Genomic DNA, 19,003 nt, shown 5'->3' on the forward strand with positions numbered 1-19,003 from the left:
TGAAGTATAGGACTTTCTTTGAACTTTTTCTATTATCTCGATCAAGTTCTTGTTCAGTATCTATAAGACGGGAGACTAAAGGTGTCTGAAACTTCTCAATTTCTACTCTAAGTTTGAAAATTATGTCAGCAAACACTGCTTTCCTCCTAAAGCCGCAATTTTTTCTATTAAGACTTTAATAGACTACGCCGTAATTCCCCTAATACCGTACTATTATTCTCTCCAGGCCTTAGCTACAGCATGTTTTAGTCCAACATATATCATTGTGCTTTGTAAATTGCTTCCTAGCGAAACCAAGCTATTGGGTCTATGGTCACTACATCCAGTCTTATAATATTTCAAATAATATAGCTGTTCAAAAGTATTTCAAAAGAACTGTAAGTAAAGAGCGACTTGGCTCAATAGTAACCAAAACTCTAAAAAACGGAATTTTGGTATCCATAAAAATATTGAACAAAACAGCTTACTATGCTGATTCCAAATGCATAAGATTTACCAGGTTTCATGTTATCCATCAAAAGTTACGAGTCGAAGAAAATTTGCCAGATTTTTGAATAAAGAGGAGATACTCTCTAAAAGTCAAAGGGATCTGATGAAAATAACACCATCAGATTCAGCGTATCAGAGGACCCTGCTGTAGAAGTTTCAAGCTCCTATATAAAAAAATGGAGGAATTTGCATTTTTTTTTCCCAGAAGAAAGATTATGGATGCGTGTTTATTTGATTTTGTTTTTCTTTTCAAAGGGGTGATCGTGTCAAAATAATTATCCTAGAAGATCAGCAGAGGGGACTTTCGAACAGAAATTAAAGCTTAAGTGCTTGTTTAAGTGACCCAAAAGATTGGAGGGCAACTAGCCCTCTTCAACACTCTTTCTCCCCCCAAAGTTACTCGATCAAAATTTTGATATAGCCATAACACTGAGTATTGTTGAAAGATCCAAAAAATAGGTCTTGACGGGTAAAATAGCCCCCCCCCCCACAGTTTATGGGGTTAGACTAGTAAGTTATTGCTTGTTATTACAATGCTTGCAATACAAGTTATTACAATTAGGAATATTGCTAATTGTTTCTGTATATTATTTGCTATTAGGAAGTATGCGAAAAATTTTAGGGGGGGGGGCAAATTATGCTTAAGGTGGGTTTCCATACGGAGAATTTTCCTTAGGGAGGGAAATTTCTGGGGGGGGAGGTGAATTTGTAGGGGAAATTTTGAACTGGGGAGATTTGACAGAACTCTAGTACGAAATTCTTACTAATTGTCTCACTTTCTCTTTGCCAACTCTATTTTGCATATGGAAAAATTTGGGGGGAATTATCAAGGTGCTATTTTTTGCGGGAAAAACTGCCCACTGAAGGGAGGATTTCCAAAGTGATCGAGAAAACGATTAGAAACTAAAGTTCTTTCAAAAGAAAGAATGCTAAGGAAAATTTTTCAGGCTGAATCGTCCGGAAGAAATTTTAGGAGGCTGGAATTTCAGCGAAGATGAGACTGTTTGGAGGGATTTCTATGGGGTTTGACGTGGGAGTAAATTTTAATGGAGGAGTTTCCATGAAGGGGTGGAGGAATATTTCATGGAGAGTGAGCTAGATTCACCGGCATTATTTGAAAACGATCAAATTATTTTGTATATGGAAGGGACTATCTCCTCCTCAGCACCTCGCTCTTTACGCTAAAAATAGCCTTTTTGTAATAACTATAGTGTTTAAAATGATAAAATACTTTAGCGTAAGGAGCGGGATGTTGAGGAGAGGACCGCCCCTTTCATATACGGAATGATTTCTGTTCGTTTTAAGTTTTATTTTGGCTTCTTACATTTAGTTAAAAAAAACTTATTTTTTAATTAAATATCTGAACATTTTCCAACTAATGCAGCTTTGAATTTGGCTCACCATACATGAACAATTAAAATGGAATTTGCATATTACCTTTGGCAAAGTGTCCCCCTGTGTAAAAATTCATCTCCGGAAACTACCATTGCAACGTGAAAATCTCACTGTATGAAACCAAAATTATTTATTATTTGTACGAAAGGCCTGCCTCCTCATACTATGCCGAGAAATATGCCCCCTTCAAGGAACTTTACTTCCCCTCAAGAAAAATTCCTCCACGTAAAGTTCTTCCCACATAAAATGCCTCCCCACCAGGGAAATTCCTCCAGATAATTCCATTCTAGCTGAAAATTTCCCTTAGATAACTCAGTCTGAAAGCTCATCCTCCCGAAAATGTCGGTATACTTACCAATAAAAATTTCTATATGTGAAAATTGGACAAATTTCCTGACTTAAAAAAACTTTCCCCTGGGGCTGTGGGAGGAAAGGGTTATGTTATCCTCAAAGACATAGTTAATGAGGCTTTTCAACTATGTTGAACAAAATGGCTATCTCAGAATTTTGATCGAGTGACTTTTGGGAAAACGTGTGTGGGAGGGGGGCCAGTTGCCCTCCAATCCTTTTAGTCACTTAAAAAGAGAATTTAAACTTTCAATTTCGCTCGATGCGATCACTCATGGGAAAAACAAAAACAAAAAACAGGCAATCAAACAAACAAATAAACACGCATCCGTGTTCTTTATTATGGCAAAAAGGAAAAAAGCCATATTTTTGCAAATGGAATTTTGAAACTTCTACTTCAGGGTTCTTGGATATGCTGAATCTGATGCTTTGATTTTAATTAAGAATTCTTGGGTTTTAGGAGGTGTTTTTTCCCTTTTTCGAAAATCATGTAACTTTTCTCAGGCTCGCAGCTTTTGATACTTAACACTAAGCCTAATGAGCCGTATATACTTAGAATCAATATAATAAGCCAATTCTTTTGATATATCTGTTTATATCAAAATTCCTTTTTTTAGAGTTTCGGTTACTATTGAGCCGCATCGCTCCTTACTTACAGTTCATTACCACGAACTGTTTAATCAAACTTTTATACTTCACAGTAGAAAAGACATAACGATCTAGATATGCTGTGTTTTGAACCGCCTTAATGATCACTTGTTCTGAATATTGAATCACCTACTATCCAGCAAAATGGACTAAAAAAAATGCTTGCATTGTGGGAGAGGGTTTTAGAAAATTTGTAAACTTCAGAAAAGACATTTAAGTCGATGAAATCTAAAAAGATAGATTTCAACACTTCTTAGCGGATTTAGTCGGTCGAGAGGCAAGGCATTAAATACTTTGATACATATCAATAAAACACAGCTCTAAGTTGCGTTTGATTTACCGAAACTTATTTAACAGACAAGTATACATTTTTCATTTTTAACGTTATATTTGCCAGAGAGTAACTGAGAAAGCTCACATGGCTTTTGTAAATAAAATGGAAAGTTTGGCCAAAAATTCGAAGCTGCCATAACACGAGCCGTACAAGAATTTAGGAACAAATTAACAGGTTCAGGATAATGAGGCCTAAAATAGTCAAAACAATTAAGTAGACTGAAATTCTTTAGACTTACAAGAAATCAACCATTTTGTAAAAGTTTTACACCTCTAGTTTCCTTTCACAAAAAGAAAAATAAACTTCAGCATTAAAAAAATAGCCTCTGAGAAAAACGATTTTAATAAGCTGTTGCATCATTCAATCTTAGAAACCCTAAGTTACAATGCGTAAGTTACGAAGCGTTTTATGATGGAGTGTTCGAAAAAGGGGTGTTACTAGCCAAAATGTTATATCTCCATCTTCGAAATCAAAGCATGTTAAGTTTGAGTTTCTTACCAGAAAATCTTCGTAGATATCAAAGAACTCAAAAGTTAACTTTTTAATGAACCAAGAATCTGTTCATCAAAAAAAAAAAAAAAAAAGGTCCAAGTTAACTAAGAATTACAAAAAAAGACCGGTTAAATCGACTTATTAGATAACTATTAAGGTAAATCGAACGAGGCTTGGATTGCCGATAAAAAAAAGAATTATGGATTTGGACAAAGTGTGCTGTAGAAGAATGTTTCAATGGAGGAGAAGGCATTTGAAAAGAGATAATTTCCCCAAAAGGCGTAGAATTTTTTTGAAATACCTTTCCAATTTCGGCATTTTGGTCACACTATAGTCAGCAGTGGAGGTGTTACATATAAGTTAAATTTTTTATTGGTAGCCCTGATTTATTTAGCCCCAAATGGGGCATTTAAAATAAGAACAGAAGGAAAAGGAATAGTGAATTGTTTATATTGCCTGTAAATTTGGTTGGTTAAAGTATCCCAAAAACCAAATAATGTAAATTCTGAACAAAAATTACATGCCTTATGAATTAATAGCAATGACTGTGCTTACTTTATGATGCCTAATAAATGATTGGGAAAATAGCAAATTGCAAATGTCGACACCACCACAATCAACATCTTGGCAGCTTTTCGTCTACGAATTAATTGGGCCTCAAATGCATCAGAATTGGAGGAATTACAGTGTCCTAGAAGAAGAAAAAGAAGTTTTAAAAAGTTAAAAAATGAAAAGACAGGCTCTAATCCACAAAAAGACTTTGAGACCCTCAGCCATAAGCCTCATGATATCATAGGACAAAAAAAAATATATTAATGGGTAAGAACATGAAAGGGTTAAAGGTGAACATGTCCCCAACGCGACGCATGCGGCCGCCTGGGACATAAGTCAAGCCGCAATGTACAGCCTCTAATCCAGAAGAAGGGGTTTTAGACCCTTATACCCCAGTAATCTGAAGATTTAGACAAATTTCTGACTGTTTTTACATATATTTTTTTTTCCTATTTTTAAGTTTATTTTAAGGGTCCTCCTCCGAAGAAGAGTTAATGGAAGTCACTTGTAGAGGAAAATGTTTCAACTTCATATAGTAGCCTCTGAAGCAATTTGGCTCTGCCGGTCCAGAATATATAGTAAGCTTACAAGTTGAACAAATCAAAATTGATTAACGGGTATAACATTTTAAATAAGACAGTAGAAAAACAATTTTTTACGCTCTTAGTTAAAATGTTGTTTTAAATAATTTTATTTTAAATAAGATTGTAGAAAAATAGTTGTTTTACTGTCTTATTAATATATTATACTTTTTTTGTTTTTTTTTCATTTGTAAATGGAAAGGAATTGTGTTCTAAGAAATTATTTACACATAGTTTGTAGTGTTTGTAGTGCTTAGTTAAGTTTGCCACGCATACACCTTTCGAAGGTAAATTAAACCAAGTCTCACTTTATTGTTTTCATATCTCGTAGTAAAGATTAGCTGTTCGTTTTCTATAGTCCTAAAGATACTAGGAGAATAAACAAAATAATTTTATGTGTTAAAAAACTTTTTGTTTTTTGAATAACAACTCATTTCTGAATTTTCCCACTGTTTTGTCAAATTGGCTCCTGCATTGTTAATACGATTAAAAGCATTGTTGCAGTGACTGATGAAGCCTCAGCGAACTCCATGGGTCGCTCTTTTCTTTTTTAGTCTCTTGTTTTTTTTTATTTTTAGATATCTTTTCTTTTCTTTATCACAGCCTACCAGTCTTCAATCGGGTGAATGTAATAATCACTCAAAATCTCCAGTTCTGTGGAATGACGTAAACCAAGATACTGCTCTGAATGTTGTACTTATTCATACTTGTACTTGTAGCAGGATCAGACGAGGACGCCTCACCTGGCATCTAGAAGACTAGGTGTGGTTAACTCACATTTGTCGCGATCTTGTGCCAACTCTTCAGCAAACCGGAGCCAGCAGCTGACTTACAACTCTTGATTTTTCGAATCAACTTTCTCTTTTTTAATTTAAAAATCTGATTCATGTTTCCAGGTCCCTAACTTGACACCCTACATTGTAGGTAGGGTTCAAAAAGCTCCTAAATAACATATAATGTAACAATAGACAAATATAAAGTCTGGGTTTTTAATTTGTCTTTATTTTTATGAAGAAGGCATTCAATTGTGGTGGATAATGTTTTGTTTTGGGTTTCGCTGTTTTGGATTTGTCTTTTATCTTGCTGAGTACAGTTAATTATAGCCAAAATTTATTTTATTTTTACTTTAGTCACTGACTGTATTCGATATAACTTCTTGTTATTCTAATAACGGAAAGATACTACAGTCTTTGTCCTTATCCAAATTTATTGATGGATGAAGCTTGGTTTATCAACCTAGTCATATTTGCCTCGTGACCTCACTTAAAATCAAATTTAAAAAAGTTTTTTTTTTCAACTGAAGCAAAGAGCGACATAGAGACTTAAAACGGACAGAAATTGCTCCCTATATGAGGCGGGCTGCCCTGCTCCTCAATTCCCTACATATACCTACTTTTTGCTTTCATTAGATAGACATTAAAACTCTATGTCTGACGTCGGTTGAAAAAAGATTCCACACGTATATGGCTCTGCTATTAACTTAGCATAGAAGGAGGGAGCAAGGGTTAGAAAAAAACTACTGAACAAATTTACTTTTGAAATCAATGGAAAAGTTGGCCATAAGACCACTTAGTTCCCCAAATCGTTTCATCACGTTCCCATCATGTTTCCATCACGTTTTAGTTCCCATCACGTTTCAGCGGATGACTTGTTTTGAATCAGAAAAGTGTTTATCTTGTTTTAGCACTAAGTCTGCTGGTGCCGCTATTTTCTCAAAAACTTGGTGGTAGAGATGGGGGGGGGGTATTAAAAACCACTGACCAAATATAAGACTCTAATTTCGAATGTTTAAATTCCCTAAACATTTCTAGGTTTTCATAAAGTGTAACCCCCCCCCATTGTACTAAATATATTTGTGAAGAAAGGACATTTTACAATATTTAGGGTCCTTGTCTCCTAAAGCTGTGTGGGCCAAGTGCATCCAAAGATTCACTCTCTTAGGGTTTTGGCTACTTTTTCGGAATAGATCTTTAAAACTTTGACATGGTAATATAGGGTGTAGGGGGTGCAGGAGGGAGGGACTAGCTACCCCGTAAATGTTTTTGTTCTCATTAAAAGTTTTCTCCTACAAGCTCCAACGGTCATTTCTTCTATCATAGACTAAACTTAGGAACTAGTTCAGTTTTCATAGATTTCTTATGATTATTCCCGGAGACTTTTGTTTTTACATTTTTAGAAAATAAAATATGCAAATGTCCAACTCCTGTGTATTACCTTTCAGTCATTCTTCAACAGCTACTTCTGTACAAACAAGTTTTCCTTAATGGAAGAATTCACAAATGGGAAGAAATCATCTTTAATAAGATAAAATAAAATAAAAAAAACAAGTTTTTTTAGACTGAGAGTAAGGAGCAAAATTAAAACTTAAAACGAACTGAAATTATTCCGTATATGAGAGTGGTTGCCCCTTCCTCGGCGCTTCGCTCTTTACGCTAAAGTTTGACTCATTCCTACAACTCTACTTTTTAAAAGAATAAAAAACATTACCGTAAAGAGGGAGTCGCTCAGGAGGGGATAACCCTTTTCATATATCGAATAATTTCTGTTCGTTTTAAGTGTTAATGTCGCTCCTTAATTTCAGTTAAAAACTAATTTAAATTAGTTAAACAAAAACTTTTTTTTATTTAATTCTTCTAAGGAATGATTTTTTCTCAAATAAGTTTAACTAATACTATCAAGTTTATTTCTTGAAGGGTTTATCTTGGTTTAAGGCTATTCTGGCTTAAAGGCTTTCTGTTTTAAGAAATGGCTAGTGACTCAGAATTCCTTGGCAGTTGAGAGTTTCAATATCAAAGAAAGTATTTCGATTTGAATGATTCAAATCCTAGGAAGCATTAATCTTGTTTTTTATCGGTCTAAGCAAAACTTATCTTAGTAATAATTCATTTACCAGTATTTATGAGATTTTTTGCTACGTATAATTTCCTTGGAATACTGGAGAAATGAATAATAATAAAACTAATTAAACTCCAGTAGAACTTTTTGGAAGTAGAGAATATACAGGGCCCTTAAACAAATACAGCTTGCCAAATGCTCACGTGTAAGCAAGGACATATATACAACATTAGTGTGTTTTATTGTATCCAGTATTTCCAGTATCTCTGATTTATAAGAAAAAAACTAATTTTAGTGAAAATAAACGATTTGTATTTGATGTTACTCGTGTTACTCGGAGAACTCAATTATTTTTCTTGGACGGGGGGAGGGGGTCATGGAAAAACCAAAAAAATCAGGGAGAGTGGAATTATTATCCAATGGTAGTCCATTAGACATGTTGAAAAAAGAAATTTGTTTGATAGTTTTGTTAACCAAAGATTTAGTTTTAAAAAGTATCTTCTTCATTAAAACAGGAATTACTTGACTAAGAATTTGCCACCCTGATGAAAGTGTTAGTCGAAACAGTTAAAGAGCTGACTTTAATAACTAAACGAACATAAAAATATTAGTGCTAGTGAACATAACCTGTCGTTTGCAATTTATTTATTCAAAGGTTTATATAAAGGTTAACTTATTTATTCAAACGTCATTCGAAGGTTGGTTATTCGTTTAGGTAATTTATCTAGCTGTAATGTTGGTAATTATTGCTGGAGATGCAGTCAAGTTTAAAATCAAACCAACCGCGTGACATGTGCCATAGGTGGTGCAAGATTGTGTGACACAATTGATGTGCACCTTCACTTGATGAAAAGCATGTCACACGTGGCAGAAATCTGGGAACTGCGCTAGGTAGTAGAGAAGTGGCAACAACTTGATGTTGGTGCCAAATTTATTCGCTTATATCACGTTTTGGAAAGAGCACCCGACTGATTAATAAGATCACTTGTTCCTTAAGTATGTTAGCCAGCGGTCTCGAATCCTTATTAATCCTCATGTGCTGCCAATTCATGTGTCATCCAAGTAGCAAATAGCTCCTATTCACCATGTGTTTCTAATAGAGTGAAAATTTTTGAAATTAAAGATTGTTCAAAATAGTCAATATCAAGAGTTCATGAAGGACTTCTAAGCCCTGTGTTCCGATTTCTGTTTGAATTATAGGTGATTTGAACTTATGATTATTTAGATAGTCGCTATTTATTATTCATAGGTCAGAAATTGGCCAAAATAGCTACAAAACAGAAATAAAAATGTCAATTTCAACTAATCGCAACTTAGTTTGGATTGATTTGCAACATAATCTTGTTTTTTGTTGTTGTTTTTTCAAAATTACGGTACCGAGTCAAAAATTTTAAAAAGGCGGGTAAATAATTTTTTTCTTAAGAGTCTCCATTATTTGGAAGAATGTTAACTAGGTAAAATGTCTTTTCTAGGATCTCTTAAACCAAAAATTAAATAATTTTACATATTTTCCTATATTTTGGACATAGATTTGAAACTCCCTACCCCCTCTCTTAGGACTAAGCAATTGTAGCAGACTACCAGCGCACCGTGAAATTCTGGCACTGCCAGTGTTTTTAAATCAGCAAAAACTGTAAAAAAAACTAGTATCGAATAGGCTAAAAGGAGTGCTGCAAAAAAAAGAGTACTTAATACAGTATTTCTTTTTTCATATTCATTTGACAGTGGCTCAACATAATTGTTGGGTTCACCCTGAGTTGACCATGAGTTTACCATAATTACCTTGAGTTTTATTTTGCAGTGACTTGTCCCAGAGGACTTTTATGATCTGAATGTGAGCGCAACTGATAAAGGAGAGTGGCAGTAGGTACAGAAGAACAACTCTTCCCACCTAAAAGAAATAAATAATACATATCAAAAGATTTATTGGAGCACTAAATTGAAAAAGTCTGGCATAAATTTGGGAACTCATAATGTTTTTTTTCTTTTTTTTTATTTATTTCTACCTTGTTAAACAAGAGCACAAACTTGTTAAACATGGAAGCTAAGTTAGAAACTGTGTGGTAGCTAATTTAGCTGCCATTTTCTTAAAATAAACATTCTCTTTCTGATACAGTCATGTGGATATAAGGTGTTCCTATGCTGATTGAATAGAAAACGATTTAGAACATAAATAGTTGAACCTATTGAACATAAGAAATTGAACGTATTAAAAAAAAAAAAAAAAAAAAAAAAATGGTGGCACTGTTGCGTTAATAGATCTGTCCATTAGAAGAAGTCCTAGCCTTATATAAGACTGATGATTGGCTGCATAATGTAGGTAATAGTCTTTGCACCTTTAGCTCTTAGATAAACAATTCATTCTTTTTGTTACCTTTTTTTACCGAGGAAAATAAAATCATCTGTAAAACCTTGTGATTACCTTCAAATTTGATACCATATTCTCACGTTAAATTTGCCTTTTTCTTTGAACAAAATCCATCAGAATATACTTTTTAAAATGAGATTTCAGATTAAAAACTTCAATATCAAAAACCATCAAACAAGAAAAAAAATTAAATTTTGTCATGGAAAATGGAAGAAAAAAACTAAATTTCATGAATTTTATTCTTGAACTTTTCTATGTCCCCTCTGGCCTTTTTTGAAAAATGTGGTCCTCTTTCTGACTTGTTGGATTTTTGCTATGACAGAAAGACAGTGAGTTAAGAAAAGTTTTACATGACATAGCTGGCTCACAGTGATTAAACTTTGAAGTTCCACCCACGCACAATTTCACTGGTGACAAAATCCAAAATTATGAAATGTCACACAAGAAAGTTTAAACCGACGCAAAACTTAAACCGTGTAATTTTCAATTCACTCAAAAGTTACCCACAGGAACTCAACAGAGCCAATTGCAATCCAGCAAAGCTGACAATCTTCATACCCCGCAAAATTTGACCCTGCAAATCTCAAACCTAAAAATTTAGACTGACATAAATATTATTTTTCAATGGTAAAAATTAGGCTTCCTCGTGTCAAATTTTACTTAGAATGAAAACCAAACTACCTTCCCATACTACTGAGAAAGAAAAACCGAAAACGGGGATATTTCCAAGTAAGTAGAATTTACTTTCAGTTTAATTCGCCGTCTTGAAAAGCTTTCTATTTCAAACATCCATTCTTTTCTTTTCTTATAGAAAGCAGTGGTTCTCCTCTTTATTTATAGCAAGGTATAAAGATGCGGCTGACCAAGATTTACTTGTATTTTATGAAGCTGAGGAAGATCAATTTGATGTATAATACAACTTTAGATTTTTTCAAGTTTTTTCATTAACATAAACTTACATGATGGTTCAATGGTGCGTAAATGAGGGACTATAATGGTCTTATATTCACTAAATGGTACATGTTCTGTTTTTTCAGAGCCTTGGCGTTGGGAAGGAGAACGGCTTCCCCCCTCCCCCACCTCTAGAACTTAAAATTTACGCTAGATATTAACGAGAACTGGAAATAAACAGAAACTTCCGAAATGTCGCTTCCGATATTGGTGTTTACGTTTCTATATTCAATGTTGATTTTTGTTCCAATATATACATATATCAATTTTGATACTTAATATTGCCCAACTTTCAACTTTTGAATTAAATCCTTGGAAAAGATGCTACCATCTAACCGTAATTTGAGTTGTGTCAAATCACTTCAATAGCGTTTATGTTTTCTAAAAAGTAGAAGTAGGATAGTGAGCTTGTTATATTATATTATTGCATTTATTGCATGAAGATAATAAGAGTATAGTAATCGAAGAAGATTACAGCTGAAGCTGATTGATGATTTATAATTTTTGATTTCTGATGATTATTGATGAATAAAGATTTCAAAAGGTAAAATGAAACTTGCTGGCGATGTGAGGTTTTGTGAGCTGCCAATATGGCTTCAGTTTTTCCCCCTCCATCACAAAATTGACAGCCATCCCTCCCTAGACAAGATATTGCCTACGCCAATGTTTCAGAGGCAAGGCAGAATCGGATGATAAGATATACAGCACATATTTGCATATATTAGGATTGATTACGACAGGGTCCATAGAAAATGTTAGGAGCAATTTTTAGAATTTTGGGTGACATAAGTTATGATGTCATCCAGTGAGTGCCAAATGCGTAAATGGAAATACATTTGGCAAAATCGAAGTTGAAGAACAATTTTGGAAAATTACATCAAGCCAGTCTAGGCTATTTACATTTTCTTATTTCCCAAGACTGTATTTTTCATTTTAGATCTCAGGCTTAAGAAGAAACATCGATTTTCTTTTAAGACAGAAAGCTCTTAGGATGTTGAGAAGAGCTCTTAAGTGGAAGAGAAAAGGTTTATCCCAGCTTTGAGCATATCAAAACCCTCTTAGAGTTTTTTCACCTCATTTTTCTCCTGTAAAATGAAAAAAAAATTAATTATTGCTGTTTTAGTACCAAAAAAGGATTTTTGTGTATTATCTTGGCTATAAAAATAAAACATATTTCGCAAATCTATCAGAAACTGATTTGTGACAGTTTTTTTGTGTAACAAATAGTTTATTTTTTTTCTAATTATTGTTAATTATTGCTAATTATTGTTTGGTTCGTTATTCCAACCTATACACTACTTACTTTACCAGAAAAATGTCGTATAATTAATGCAGTTATATATTCGTTCTGAAAATGTCAATTTATGCACGTTTTTAATTTTTTTTTTCCAATGTGGAAGCGAGTGAGTGAGAACCACGGAAATGATAGAAGCGACAACCCAAATGATAATCGAGAAAAAAAGTTTTTCGAATGTATATGAAAAACTTAAATATAGTTATTCATAAAAACTGTAGGGGAAAAGTGTGGTGTGGGAGGCGGGGTTGACTAGTTGCACTCTGATCACTTTTGACTCTGGAAAAAGCATTAAAACTTCCAATTTGCAATCTAATGAGCTTCCTCCGAGGTTTATACGACCACCGCTTCCACATGAATTGCCTCTGGAAAAAAACAACAAAACATTGGAGCCTTATGACCTTTGCTATAGGCAACACTATTGCATTGCCTCTAATTAATAAATAATCAACACCCCAATTCTTTTTTAAAACAGACATTATACCTTTGTCATTTTAAATAAAAGCATTTTTAAATACATTTTTGCATGCTCCTTATTGTATCCGGTATTTACTTAAACATTTATCTTATAATGTAACATGTATAACATGTATAATTATCCGTATAATGTAACAATAACCATTCCATAAAAACCATATATGCCCTCAGGTCATAACTTATTCACTTTCCCCCAGGCCCTAGGTGATTGTGCTGACCTCGGAGTTTTTCTTATTTGATTTTTGAACTTAAAAAAAAATATTATCTTAAATTTTCATCTGATGGATTTGGGGAAAAGGGTTTGGGAGTCAGTTACCCTCTGATCACTTTTGACTCTAGAAAAGGCATCAAAATATCATATTTCCAATCTAATTAGCCCCCTACCAATTTTATATAACCATCTCTTTCATGTGAGTTGTCTCCGGGGAAAAATTAAAAATTGGAGCCTTATGACCTTTACTATAAGCAACACTATAGCGTTGCCTCTAATTAGTAGATAATCACCACCCCCATTCTTCTTTTTTAAAGAAACAATATACTTTTATCTTTTTTATATAAATACCATTTTAACGGTATTTTTTACATAAATACTTTTTGTCTTTTTTTTCTTTTTTCTTTTGCTTGCTCCGTAGAGTATCTGGTATTTACTTAAGCATTCATCTTATGACCTATTGTCACATCCTGCAGAAATACTTCCATATTCTGATTAAAAAAAAAAATAGTGTTAAATTGATTCAGTTCATAGGATGCAAAGGAAAAGACCTTGATTTTCTCGCAGAACCTTCCTCATTTGCACTTTGTCGTCTGCAGCATCACTTGAATTACCATTCTTCAGTTGGAGGCTAAATATGACAACTGAGAGGCTTAGAAGAAGAAGTTTGATATAACATTTGTACTTCAGAAATTTGTCCAAGTTCTCAGTCACTTCAAAAGAAAATTACTTACCAAGTATCTTGGCTACCTACTTCGCTAGTACCTGTTGCCCAGTTGCTTTGATGTTCTCATTGAAGTAACTTTAATAACTTCTTTTACCTACGTGGATCAGATGAGACGATTGTATTTAATATTGGTGGAGTTTTATTTATTTTTAGTTTAGTGTTTCTTTTCTTTTTATCTTTTCTTTTCTTGTGCTGAGGACGCCCAGTTTGCATACAGGCAAAATATCCATGCTGTTTTTGTCTTTCATCTTTTCTCTCTACTGGCCGCAGTCTCGTTTGTTGTCTTTTCACAAGTTTTACCTCTTTTTGTCGTTTTTTGTCATGGCTGACCAGCTCAGCCTAAGAACTTTCATTAGTCCTTAAGACAGGTTTGAACGACCCACAAAGTTTAGAGCGAGCAATAAGGCTTACTAAGATCATTAAGTGCTTATACTGCCTTAATTTTAAATGGAATTTTCATGGAAACTTTCAGGCTATTCAATTATTATTTTGAGAAAAAACATTGCAGTTTTTTCTATTCCAATCTAGCATCTTTTTCATAATTTCTGCAGAATCAAAATCAAAGAGTGGCTGAGTCTCTTCCTCCACATGTTGCAGTCAATACTTTTATTCTATTCCATGTTAACGTAGATAAAACTGTTGTTAACTCTGCCATGACTAATAGCCCACTTTGCAATAAAGCAAAACAATAAGAATGAAAAAATAAATGAATAAAATAGTCAGTAACAAATCTTATTTTAAAGTAGTAACGAAAGAATAGGCTGAATGCCATGACGCCCTGACAAGGATTGGCTGCGTATAAAAGGTTGGAGCTGTGAGATTGTTTGGGTTCTCCGCTCACTCATAGTTTCCTTCCTGGGTCCCTATCTCCAAAAGGAGAATCCTGTTTGCGTGGCATCGTAGTGGTATCAGGGTTGACCTTTAACGAATCCATTAACCCGAACCACGAGTGTTAACAGCGTTGCAGGGTGGTATTGAAGAGCGGCGCCCTTCGAGGAAATCATAGCTTGGTGAAGGACACAGCACTTGCACTGGATGCTGATTGATAGATAATGCTTCTCGGTTTTATTTTGTTTGGCGATTTTTTTTTTGCTGAAAACCCTCTTTTCAGCTAATTTATCTATTATGAGCTGTCTCCTTATATAGTGTAATATTTATAGGAAGGAATATATAATGAGTCGGAAGTAATAGGCTTGAGATCACTTGTACATGATTTTGACTCTTGCTAATGAATTGCATCGCCAAGTGTTGAAAACCATATGGTGACCACGATGGGCCCAAAATTACAAAAGGCCTCCATTCATTCCAGAGGTCCCAGGAATTTCTTATTGTCTGATTTTAAGCCGCTTCAAGCGCCCGTGTAGATTTGAGAGAATCTGTTGGTCATGTCCTGTACTGATATTTGGAACTGTTTCATTTCTTGAGGACTTAGTAATTTCAACGATTTAAATAACATGAAAATTGCAGCTAGGAATATTACAACAATAAAAAACGACTATCGTATTTAAATATTGACTGACTAATATAAACACTTTGAACTTGCATTTTTCGGAGCCAAGAAAATTCGTTTCCCAGGGTAGGAAACAAGAAACTAGGTGACACAGAGTTATTTATTCTGGCAAGAAGGATGGTCTGCATAAGCCTGCGAGTAGGGCTCAGGATGAACAAAGAAGCTGCTAAGACTTGTTTAGGATAGGATGGTTTTAACTGTAGAATAAAAGTTTCTTATTTTACAACCGAAATGTGTAGGGTATTAGTCTTAGTGCATATGCCCAAGTAGAATCAACAAATGGAGATAGCAGTGATTCAGAGGAACTTTTCTTAGAGCTACAGGAACAAAAAAAAAAACAAAAAAAAACAGGATCATAGGTATAAATATGGTTTTTTATAGGGGATTTAATGCCCAGGTTGGTAGGAATAGGAATAGATGATATCCTAGCCTAGGTAAATTTGGTGTAGAAACAAAAAGTAACGATTGCTTGACAGCTGTAATACCAGCAGTTGGACATAAAATGGCCCATAATTTAACATGGTATTTACATGATGGTATGGAAACTAACCTCATTGATTATTTTCGATATATTGTAAATTGAAGACTGGCAAGACCGATATTTTAGTCTTGGTTTGCAGACTTATCTTTCTATTCTTCCAAACTTTTTTTTAACTGTGAAAAATGCATTTTTTTTGTAAATAGATTCATGCATGGTTCTTATATCAAATGGGGAGGAAAAACGCTCCTCGACTTAGATTATGCTGATGATTTAAGCATATTAGATGAAAGTCTGAGCAAAATGAATGAATTTTTAAAGGTTTTGCGAGTTCAGGGTGCTAAAATAGGGTTGAAAATTAATGTTAAGAAGACTAAGTCACTAAGGCTAGGAATAAGTGAAGATGAACAGGTGACATTAGGTAACGAAAAGATTGATCAGATTGGGAGCTGTAATTACCTTGGTAGTATTATTAGTAAAGATGGTGGGAACAGTGAAGATGTTAAGAGCAGAATAGCTAAGGCTCAGGGTGTTTTTTCACAGTTAAAAAAAGTTTGGAAGAATAGAAAGATAAGTCTGCAAACCAAGATTAGAATATTGGAAGCTACAGTGATGACAGTGGTCAAATATGGTTCTGAAGCATGGGCGCTCCGAAAAGCAGATGAAAATTTACTAGATGTTTTCCAGAGAAATTGCCTACGGATTGTTCTAGGTACCCGGCTGACTGACCGTATTTCAAACATTAGGTTGTACGAAAAATGTGGTTCAATCCCGCTTTATAGGGCTATAATGAAAGAAAGGTTGAGATGGCTAGGCCACGTTCTACGGTGAAGGATGACAGATTGCCGAAGATTGTCCTTTTTGGCCAACCGTCTGGGGCTACATGGAAAGTAGGTCGTCCTTGTCTGGGTCGGGAGGATGTCATAAATAAAAATTTAATGGAAATGGGAGCTTCCTAGGAGGGTGTAAAGAGGGAGGCTTTGAATAGATTAGGTTGGAAGAGGAGCGTGCGTAGCTGTATTGACCTCAGGCGGCTTGGTGCTACAGTGAGTTATTAGTACTAGTAGTAGTATTTAAGAGGTAACGCCTCTATAAGTACTATACTCACTCCTGTCACCTTTCTTATTGAGGGGTTCTTATTAAAGGTTTCTTAAAATTCTAGATTCTATTCCTTTTAAAGACCTTATTCATAATCTTCAGTAATTTATTTCTAACTTCAAAACCATCATATTGTAAAATTTGTCATCACTGAGAGGAAAGGGGACGGATTTGTACAAAAATACACCATATTTAAAAACGCATCTACCACACTATCAGTGGCTGCAGCCTTATCATTTTTTAGGTTTTATCGCTGTCACCATTTAATTATTATTTACTTTTCTTCCAAAGTGTTGCAAACTTTATCATTCTTTTTCATTCATTTCCCTCTTTCCTGCTTTTTTCACGGCTTAGCACATTTTCAGAATGTTCGGTCTATCTCTTTTCAACTCTTTATTTATCACTAATTGTGGTCCTGTTCATATCTTCGACTGGTAATTTCCTCTCAATTTTTCACGCGCCAGTATAGTATTATGCTATTATGTCCTCTGGTGGCATCTTCCAAATCTTCACATGTTCTATCTGTGGTCTCAACTTCACACCTCCTTAATTCCTATTCATATTTTCTCTCCTCTTTCCTTATAAGACACCATGTACGACATCACAAACTATTTTTTTAATTATTCCATCCGTCTTCTAAATTTTCAATTTTAGACTTTCTATTTAGTACTCAACCTTCCCTGGAAAGTTTCTTTCAAATTCTCTTCCTAGAATCTACCAAACTCTTAACTTTCCAGAAGGTAATTATCCTTCCTAAAGTTCAGCTTTATAATAACCCTAGACACTACTAGCTGGTGACCTTTACTATTAACATCAATAACAGCACTCCTAGTATCCCGAATCGTTCTTGCCAGTCTTAGATTTACAATATATAAAAAATGATCAAAGAGGTTAGTTTCCATACCATCATGTAAATACCATGTTAAATTATGGGCCATTTTATGTCCAACTGCTGGTATTACAGCGGTCAAGTAATCCTTACTTTTTGTTTCTACACCAAATTTACCTAGGCTAGGATATCATCTATTCCTATTCCTACCAACCTGGGTATTAAATCCCCTATAGAAATCCATGTTTATACCTATGATCCTGTTTTTTGTTTTTTTTTGTTCCTGTAGCTCTAAGAAAAGTTCCTCTGAATCACTGCTATCTCCATTTGTTGATTCCACTTGGGCATATGCTACTAAGACTAATACCCTAAACATTTCGGTTGTAAAATAATATATTTTTATTCTACAGTTAAAACCATCCTATCCTAAACAAGACTTAGCAGCTTCGTTGTTGATCCTGAGCCCTACTCGCAGGCTTATGCAGATCATCCTTCTTGCTAGAATAAATTCTATATCACCTAGTTTCTTGTTTCCTAGCCTGGGAAACCAGCTTTCTTGGCTCCGAAAAATGCAAGTTCAAAGCGTTTATATTAGTCAGTCAATATTTAAATACGATAGTCGTTTTTTATTGTTGTAATATTCCTAGCTGCAATTTTCAAGAAATTACTAAGTCCTCAAGAAATGAAACAGTTTCAAATACCAGTACAAGACAAGACCAACAGATCCTCTCAAATCTACGCAGCCAATCCTTGTCAGGGCATTAGGGCATTCACCCTATTCTTTCGTTACTACTTTAAAATAAGATTTGTTACTGACTATTTTATTAATTCATTTTTCATTCTTATTGTTTTGCTTTATTGCAAAGTGGGCTATTAATCATGGCAGAGTTAACAACAGTTTTATCTACTTTAACATGGAAGAGAACAAAAGTATTGACTGTAATATGTGGAGGAAGAGACTCAGCCACTCTTTGGTTTTGATTCTGCAGAAATTATGAAAAAGATGCTAGATTGGAATAGAAAAAACTGCCATGTTTTTCCCCCAAAAAAAATAATTGAATAGCCTGAAAGTTTCCATGAAAATTCCATTCAAATTAAGGCAGGATAAGCACTTAATGGTTTTAGTAAGCCTTATTGCTCGCTCTAAACTTTGTGGGTTGTTGAAACCTGTGTTAAGGACTAATGAAAGTTCTTAGGCTGAGCTGGTCAGCCATGACAAAAAACGACAAAAAGAGGTAAAACTTGTGAAAAGACAACAAACGAGACTGCGGCCATTAGAGAGAAAAGATGAAAGACAAAAACAGCATGGATATTTTGCCTGTATGCAAACTAGGCGTCAATAGACTTTTTTAATGGTAAGAGATGCATGAACAGGATATTTAATAA

At 34.4% G+C, this 19,003-nt stretch overlaps 1 protein-coding gene across 2 annotated transcripts in view; it reads right to left on the reverse strand.

Moving 5' to 3' along the window:
• LOC136033974 (orexin/Hypocretin receptor type 1-like) overlaps nt 1-19,003 on the reverse strand; it is an 83,980-nt gene that overhangs the window by 39,484 nt on the left and 25,493 nt on the right. For both annotated transcript variants that reach the window (XM_065715005.1, XM_065715006.1), the window contains exons 2-3: nt 9,457-9,565; nt 4,262-4,397 (exon numbers count right to left, since the gene is read on the reverse strand). In XM_065715005.1, coding sequence (XP_065571077.1) covers nt 4,262-4,397; nt 9,457-9,565 — 245 coding nt within the window. The remainder of the gene's footprint in view (nt 1-4,261; nt 4,398-9,456; nt 9,566-19,003) is intronic.

This window comes from Artemia franciscana, chromosome 12 (assembly GCF_032884065.1).
Source record: "Artemia franciscana chromosome 12, ASM3288406v1, whole genome shotgun sequence".
NCBI lineage: Eukaryota > Metazoa > Arthropoda > Branchiopoda > Anostraca > Artemiidae > Artemia > Artemia franciscana.